The 8,878-nt window shown below is 38.7% G+C and overlaps 1 protein-coding gene across 2 annotated transcripts; it reads left to right on the top strand.

Moving 5' to 3' along the window:
* Nucleotides 1–664: 664 nt before the first annotated feature.
* Nucleotides 665–8,695, top strand: as3mt (arsenite methyltransferase). 2 transcript variants are annotated; one of them, XR_006370391.1, is made up of 12 exons: nt 710–816; nt 1,098–1,146; nt 1,985–2,112; nt 2,217–2,367; nt 2,759–2,895; nt 2,972–3,041; nt 3,148–3,229; nt 3,686–3,817; nt 4,572–4,711; nt 4,780–4,902; nt 4,994–6,756; nt 6,834–8,695. XR_006370391.1 is itself a non-coding variant. In XM_044114226.1 (11 exons), the coding sequence occupies exons 1-11, from the start codon at nt 800–802 to the stop codon at nt 5,081–5,083; spliced, it is 1,119 nt and encodes a 372-aa protein (XP_043970161.1). In that variant the 5' UTR covers nt 665–799; the 3' UTR covers nt 5,084–8,695. The 2 variants fall into 2 exon arrangements, 1 of the variants encoding a protein (XP_043970161.1); XM_044114226.1 differs by having other exon boundaries at nt 665–816; nt 4,994–8,695.
* The last annotated feature ends 183 nt before the right edge of the window (nt 8,696–8,878 follow it).

Here is an 8,878-nt window from a genome sequence, read left to right as displayed (position 1 = left end):
GTCTTCTCTTGACCAAGGAGGAAACTGGTTACTCTGTTGCTGTCACAAAGTACTCTATTTAGATTAAAACAAACTGAATTTCATTTAGAAAATGCAGTGCCAGAGGCTGGAGGAGGAATACCCACAGAATCCATGTTATATAAAGTCCAGTGTGGAGTTTCTGCAGCCAGTGATGACTTGAGGCGCCATGTCGTCTGCTGGTATTGGTCCACTGTGTTTTCCAAAGACAAGCACAGCCATCTGCCAGGAATTTTTTATGGTTTCTTTTGTTGACAAGCTTATGGATATGTTGAGTCCAACTTCCTGCTGGACTTGGTACCTGCCCACACTAATGGCACCTGCTTCAGTATGGTACCTTTGTTACTGACTGACAAGCCAATTATCCTGACCTAAGCCCTCTTACAGAACTTACGGGGGTATTGTCAAGAGGAAGATGAGAGACTATAAATATAACAAAGCAGACGAGCTACAAACTGAGCTCCTGAGGCAATAATTATGATAGGAAGGCATAAATCAATTAAATCCAGACAAAATTAACATTTATATACACAGGCTCCTATGCTACACTGCAGTCACAGTCTAAATGCACCGTTTACTGACATCTATTCTGATCTTTATGACTGACTTGGATAAATAGTAACTTTTATGATTTAAAAGATCTTTTGGACTGTGATTTGGGGGAAAGTCCAGCAGAGGGCGCGGCTGAACAGGAAATTAAATCCGCACTGTTTTTTTTTTGTTTTCAAACGTGACCAAAGTTCCCTGTTCAGGCTTTAAATTTTTTTAAGAACCGCTGATAATGGCTCACCACAGCAGGTAAGAAGTACTTAATATTCACACTACCTACTGTTTGTAAGTGACATTTTACAGCTAACATGGCGAGGTGTGTTCCGACTTAAATGTGCACATGTAGTCCAAAACAGGGTCATAAAAAATCGTCAAAATTACATTTATTAAGTTACTCTGCACATTTTAATTATTCTGTAAGTCTTCTGTAGTAATAGCCACCTGTTTATTCTATGTAAAAACAGCTATTGTCGCCGTCAAGACTGTAACGTTGTTATTCAGAGTTAATGATTGACTATTCTTTTTTTAAGTGCCATTGGAAATGATTTCTCTGACAGCAGCGTTCACGCGGATGTCAAGGTATTGTGACGTCGTTTTGCCCTCCTTCATACAATTGTAAATTTAATTTAAGGTCACTAAAATTGGCTACATTTTAAAACGTTTCAGATGATAAATAGAAGTTTATTGACATCAATTTGTCCCCTTTTATATTCAGTGATGTCAAACTACGGTGATATGACTCAATTGTTGTAATTCTCAAGTGAATTAATTTAATGATTCAGTTATTGAAAGTTCTTAGGAATTATGATCCAATTGATAGGTGACTGAATTTTATAAGTTGAAAATGCAGCAAGGGAAAGACCCAGAATGTCATGCACTGATTAATTATATTAGCGATCATTAAAAAAAACAACAACAAAAAAAACTACTACACTCAATACTTTTGAAACCTAAAATCATACCAGGTTTGCTCACTCCTGCACTGTTCAATCCTAATCAGTGAGAAGAGGATTTAAAGATAAATTCTTCAATCATATTTGTCCTCGTTTGTTGGTAACTGATTAAAAATAATCCACTGACGACTGGAATAATTTATTTTTAATTCACACCAGCTGAAACTTCCCCTTCATTCTATTAAAAGCTCAGTCTAAAATCAGCGCAACAAGTAGTCCTGGCTCAACTTATCCAAGTCAGAATTATAACAGGCAAAACAAGAAGATATTCAACTAAACCCCTAGCCAGTTACTTCAAAAATAAAGCTCTCTACATGTAATTTGGTACCAGAACAAAGAGCTTTACTGCAGCTGCTGCTATTGTTGCTGCATTTGCTCGTATATTAAGTCTTCATCAGGAATAAGCTATATAGAGAATGCTGGTTACCCTATCTTTGGTGTTTGAGCTTTTCTATGTTAAACAGGATTATTATGGAAAGAGGCTCCAGAAGAAGTCGGACCTGAAGACAGGCGCCTGCGTGGCTCCAGCTCAGCCTCTCCCAGCCTTCATACGGGAAGCCCTGAAGAAAGTTCACCCTGAAGTCTCTAACAAGTAATTTAGGGGAGGAGGATGCTTTTTCTTTTTTTTTCTTTTCTTTTTTTTATATTTAAAAGAAAAGCTTTGAGATTGATATGTTTCTGATTCCCCCCGACCAGATACTACGGGTGTGGTCTGGTGGTGCCGGAGTCCTTGGAGGGCTGCAGGATTCTGGACCTGGGCTGTGGGAGTGGAAGGGACTGCTACATGTTAAGTTTGCTAGTCGGGGAAAAAGGTCATGTCACTGGCATTGACATGACTGAGGCCCAGGTAGGAGCAACGGCATTACGAATGCAGCCATTCAGACAGACCACAACATCTCAGCATGTTGTCAAGTTAAAGAGGAATAATTTCTGGGTTTAAAAATGCCATTCATTGGGACAACTTCACAAAGCAGTTGGGAAAAGTCTGTACCAAGCTTGAAAAATGACTTGATTAATTTTTAGTGTAAATGATTGAAGAAAGAATGCAGAGTAGTTGTTAAACTGAGTCTTGTTTAGGAGTGGAACGTTTTTAAGCATGTTCAGAAGAAGTGTAATTGGCGAAGGGTCAACTTTATAAATGTTTAAAAACGTTTGACTCGAAAGGAATGTGGAATACAAGTGTTCAGAATAAACAGCATATATCCTGAAAACCCAGATATTTTTTTCTTCTGTCAAAGCTTGAAGTGGCCAGAAAATATGTGGATTACCACATGAAGGAGTTCGGCTACAAGAAGCCAAACGTGACTTTTGTTCAGGGCTACATTGAGGCCTTATCTGCGGCAGGTCTGGGAAAAAACTCGTTTGACATCATCATGTAAGACGTGATCCTTACTTCATCAGGTTTTCTTCTTGTTGCTATTTTAACATTGTTGATTTTTGATGTTGCTTAGCTCCAACTGCGTAGTGAACCTCTCCCCAGACAAGAAGCAGGTTCTGGTTGAAGCATACAGTGCACTCAAGGTGCGCAGCTTCATGCTTTTACCAGTTATTTTTTTTTTTTTTAATCACTATATATTTGAAGTTAGATTGCTGTTGCAATATTTTCTGCAAACGTGTGTCTCCTCAGGATGGGGGTGAGCTGTACTTCAGTGACATCTACTCCAGTGGAAGACTGACGGAGGAAATTAAAAATCACAAAGTGCTGTGGGGTGGGTCACAAATATTTTCTGCCACCACATAATCCGACAAAACCGGTATTAAAAAGAATCAGAATTTAGTGTCAATTAAATTTTAGGTAAAAGACTTTTTTCTATTTAAAACCAAACAAAACATTTTCATCAGTTTGACTATGTGATAGAAATACAGTTCTGTTAAAAAATAATTACACCTGTTAATGATGAAACTGACACAGATAAACTTCTCTTGTTTGTTTTATAATAATTGTATTGTAATTCTAAAAAATGTTATGTCAGCGTCGTAGTAGTGCGGTAGTTCCTCTCAGGGCTTCACAACAAAATCATTTTGGGGTTTGAATGTGCGCACGTTTTCCCAATACCATCAGCTAATCAGCAGTTCACACACCTTCATACAGTTGATTGGTGTCGTTAAGGCTTTGTTCCATAGTTTCTGTTGCCTGTCTCATAAAGGTTGGGTCATCTTTGCAGGTGAATGTCTGGGTGGAGCGCTGTGGTGGAAGGATCTGCTGCAGCTGGCTGAGGAGGTGGGCTTCAGTCAGCCACGGCTGCTAACGGCCACCGTCGTCGCCGTTGACAATAAAGAACTGCAGGATGTACTAGGTTTGATGCAGTTTTCTTAATTGTGGTTTGTTTGTTTGTAGAACAACTCGTTCTACTTCATGTTATTGACTTCAGAACTAAGGCGAACAGAAATGTTGCGCACTCATGTTTAGCTTTTATTTGTACTTGTAAGATGTGCCATGACATTATTAGTTTTACAAGTGGAAAAATGGGTGCATTTCCGCCTGACAGTGGACACGGTGATGAAAATAAAATGTGTTGATGTTGATTGCATTAATTTACCTGGACTGAAACTTTTTTTTTTTTTTTAAATGGATGAACCATGATGGTTTTGGTCTTTTGAGCTGGTGTTCAGTTGGTGATCATGTGGTTTAATCCGGTGACTTATTTCAGTTTATGGATCTGGTTTTTACAGTTTTCTGGTCTCCAAGACTTTCAAGATAATTGTGAATCACTATAAACATACTAAAGTAGACATGACCAAATTTTTTTTTTTCTATATGTAGCAAGAAAAATGTAATGTGAGATTTTTTTTATTATTTTTTAATACTTTAGTGTAAAATTAACAGCTCATATTTTACATAAAACGTTGGAAAATCTTCATTACCAAGAGCTCTTTTGTTGTGCTTTTACTTGTTTTGCACCTTCTCTGGCTGTGCAAAACCACTTAATTTTTTTTTTACCTTTCAGTGAATTTAAGTTGTAAGAAACGTTGCACTACAGTGCACTTACATGAATGAATTTCATTTAATGGCTTGTACAACGTTGATTGTTCATGCATGTGTTCATACAGGTGACTTCAAGTTTGTTTCTGCCACGTACCGCCTGTTCAAAGTCCCTAAAGGCAAAACCAAGACGTGCCAGGTCATATATAATGGAGGCATCACTGGGGCCGAGGATATCTTCCAGTTTGACTGTCATTACGTCTTTAAGGTCTGTACACATCCTGCGCTATGACGTAAAAAAAATGCACCGTGTTTAAATGGCTGTGTTCAATATAGACGAATGAAGTGGTGCAGGTGGACGGAGAAGCAGCTTGCATCCTGACGCATTCCAGATTTGCTGAAGACTTCACTTTCCAGCCACCAGGGGGCTCCTGTGAGCCTTGTTGTGCCAACCCTGAGGTTAGTGTCATACTTTAGTTTTTGCATGAGGACTTCTCTGGTTTATTGTATCCATCCTCATGTCCTTATTGTTGTTTAATTATTGATACAGGCTGACCCGGTGGATCCTTTTGACCTGGCCTCTCGGTCGGGCACTCGAGGGGGATGCTGCAGCACGAAATCTGCTGACTGCTGCAAATGATCATAGGACGAGCACTGAGAAATGCAGCAGCATGCTATATGCTGTGTGATTGTCCTTTTTCAGTAAGACTAGATTCAGACACTTCAGATGAATAATGTAGTAAAATTTCAATCTTTCCCTGTTCCAAATGTGCCTCTAGACAGTTTTTCTCAGAGAAGAGAGATGGCTGTGAAATGTCACCTATGGATTTCTGTGTTTTTGTGGCTTTCCTGAAATCACTTTTTCAATTAAGGATAGTGGAAGAATCAGAAGAAATGTGACTAAAGATGACCACAAACAAACTTGCTATCCTTCACAGAGCACCAGTGAAGGGCACGCATCGGCAGTTATTTTTAATCAACAGGCTCTAATACCATAATATCCTTACTTAACCTTCATAAAGTGAAGCTCTAGTTTCTGCAACCACTCAGGTTCTGAGGTGATTTACAGAACTGTACTTGTTGGTGTTTCCCTGAAACATGTACTCTTTGTGTAGGTGAAGAAATATTGTGTGTCTTCATGATATCTTGTCTTTATTTGTGAACATTTGGTATTTTTAGGGGTTTTTAAAACTACTTGTGTGGTGTTTATGAACAAAATTCCACAGATAATTATTTTTTAATGCATGTTTTAGTTTTTTACTGGGCTTTAATGAATTACTAAAATCCTCAAACCGTTTCACTTTTCAGTGAAGAAATTACATTTTAACTGAAATACTAAAGTTTCAAGTATTTTTACAGAAAAAATACAGTGAAACCACCATATACATAGCTAAACGTCAGCTTTAATTTGATGAAAACTGAATCCTGTAAGTTGCCCTCTCATACAAGTTATATTTTTCATACGCAAGTGGCAGACCCACCAACATCTTTTATCTGTAATGACAGTACAAGTGTAGTTTTGTGTATTTTGTCTTCAGGTCCTTCTGGCTGCAGCTGAACATTTTTCCTCTTTAGTCAAAAGACTCCTACTCTTAAGTGTTTTTGGTAAAGTTTGTGTCCACAAAGGTCACAAATGGTTACAGTCATTTACCTTCTTTTGCCGTTTCTCTTGTGTTGGCTTTGACCTCATTTATTAAGGAAGGTTGTGCCTAAAGTTACAGCACACCATGAAATTAAATTTCACTTCAGATTTAGACCATTCTAAAACCTTAAATTACTGTTTTCCATTTTATAATAGTAGATATTATTTAGGCACTGACTTGACTGTGTGAGTTAGGTCATATCCTGCTGCGTAACCCACGTTCACTTGAGTTCAAAGGTGAGAACAGATGAATGGACTTTGTCCTCTGGGAAGAGAGCAGAATTCATGACCCCAATAATTACAGCACTTAGCTCCAGACCGTCACTCTGTAGTTATAATATTTTTTTCCTGAAATGATGTTTTGGTTTTACCAGTCCCACATCTTCTACAAAGTTCCATTTGTATACAGAATATTTTCCTGAAAGTCTTAAGTAGTTTTTTTTTTTTGTTTCCTATTGGAAATGTGAAATTAATCTGTGGGCTCTTTTTGGTCAGCATCAGTGTTGGATGTTTCCCCTGGATACCATTTTCGCCTAGTCTCTTACTGTGGCTGCAGATGCTTTTCAAGGCATCTCTTAAGGCAACACCAAAACCTGTCAAGTTATTTCAGTGATTTCCCGATTGCAGGGCCAGAGGACCGCTTACGAATTGACCATCATTACACTTTTAAGGTTTGTATATCCTGTATCTTGTTTGATAAAGAAACAAGATGCATGTACTGTGTCTTCACGATCTTAAATATGTCCAGACTCAGTAGACCAGTGAAGGTGGATAGAGAACGCATCTTGACCCATTCCAGAATTGCAGAAAACTTCAGCTTCCTGCCACCGGGTGGCTCCTGTGAGTCTTGTGTCCAACCTAAGGTCAGTGTCATATTTAAATTCCTGCATGAGGAATTCTCCGATTTATTTGTTTGTTTCGAACCACTGGAGGTCGGTATGTGTCTGGGATCAATCCGAAGTGTGTGACACACCCAGGGAGCACTGATGTGCACACAGTCACAACTACACGTGTGATGTGTGCACCGGGACGCACGCTGCACTCACTCCCACTCGCATACCCACTGAAACATGCGTACGCACACATCCACACGCAAGAAGGTCAAGCAGCTGTCTCGGAGTCATAACCAGAGTGTGGAGTCATGCCGGGGAACCTTGAACAGGAAGGAATGTTCTCTTCTCAGCCAGTGGAATGCCATCTTATCAGCTCCCATAGTCATTTGGCGCACATACACATACTTATTTATTACGTAAAATGAGTCCTTAAGAGTCATCCATCAATAATAAATGAGTGTTAAATTCCAAGAGTCACTGATGTTTGATTGCATTGGAAACACGGTCACTGTCGAGGCTTATAGATGTATCCTAATGTGGTTTGCCCTCTGGACGCCCCCGAACTCCTGAGGTGAACATGACCCCGGGTGATGAGGGATCGTTTGCTGTGTTTGAGTGGTGTGAAAGTGGTGATTTCCTAAACATCCACGGTGCTACTTAGCCGTGCAGCAAGACTGCAAATGTGTGCCAAATACAATGATAACGACAAGCTTGGTTATCGTGATTGAGACATGGTTGTATACAGTACATTCTTGTGTGTATATGTCTGTACGCGTGTGGACGTTCTGCACTTCTGATGTCTTTATTGCTGTTGAATTATTGATGCAGGCTGACATGGTAAATCCCTTAAAACTGGCCTTTCAGTCTGCCAGCCCAAGGCCTCATTTCAGCCACAGGGGGATGCTACAGCACAAAATCTGCTGACTTCTGCAAATGATTGTGCAGAGGACTCGGGAATACAGGCCCAGCAGCGTGCTGTGCATGAGTGATTTTCCAACTGATGCAATGAAACTGCATTAACGCCTACTTATGAATGATCGTCATTTGTTTTGCTTGACACTACAGGAGGCCAATAGATTAGGCTTGCATTTTTGCATGTATTTTGAACTGTGCAGAAATATAAACACTTGCTCTATGACTGCGTTTAGGATTTTTACTCGGTGCCTGAAAGATGATTGTGTTATCGAAAAAACTCACCAATAAGTGGCTCATCCTTGGATGAGTGTGTTGGTTATGGCTCACCTTAATCTCCTCATTTACATAAGGATGGTCATAATGTTGAAACCCCAAACCAGAGGAAAAAATGGAAGTGGATGCAAATGGGAACTACAAAATAATGTACCGACACTTTGTTCGCTCGTCTTAATCCGTAGGCTTCATGCCATTCATACATGGACTTAGCTTGTTCTAATGAGTGCTGTAATAACTTTTACAAAAAGATTTTAATTGGCAATTGTAATGGAATATAATATTTATCCCTAATTGAGAAATTCCCAGAAGCTAGGTTTATGTAAGCAGCAAAAAAAGTTCTATAAATTTATCAGATTTCTTTTGATTATCAAATACTTTAAAAGGACACTGAAAAAAGCATCAGAAAAAAAGATTAAATGGGGCAATGAATTGGATAAGTTGAACCTAAAATACTCAAGTGAAATGAGTTGTACTTGTTTGAACAACTTTAAAATTGTGTACTGTATACCGGTGTATTTTCTTCTTGCGTTGTTCTGACACCTTGTCTGTGAAAACGTGCTAAATAAACAACTTGTTCTTAATTTAATGTGTATATGAACATTTTAGAGTAGAATTGTTGGCACACTAACTTTTTTATATTAGTCAAATTTTTTTGATATGCTCCTGTTTTAATGATACTCTTTTCTGCAAGTAGCTTGTGAAAATAATTTGTTTGTAAATTTCTTACTGAATTATATTTTTGCTTTACCTTAAGTACACTTACAGAAAT

Source organism: Gambusia affinis, linkage group LG04 (assembly GCF_019740435.1).
Source record: "Gambusia affinis linkage group LG04, SWU_Gaff_1.0, whole genome shotgun sequence".
Taxonomy (NCBI): domain Eukaryota; kingdom Metazoa; phylum Chordata; class Actinopteri; order Cyprinodontiformes; family Poeciliidae; genus Gambusia; species Gambusia affinis.
This window is presented reverse-complemented; position numbering and strand designations above follow the sequence as displayed.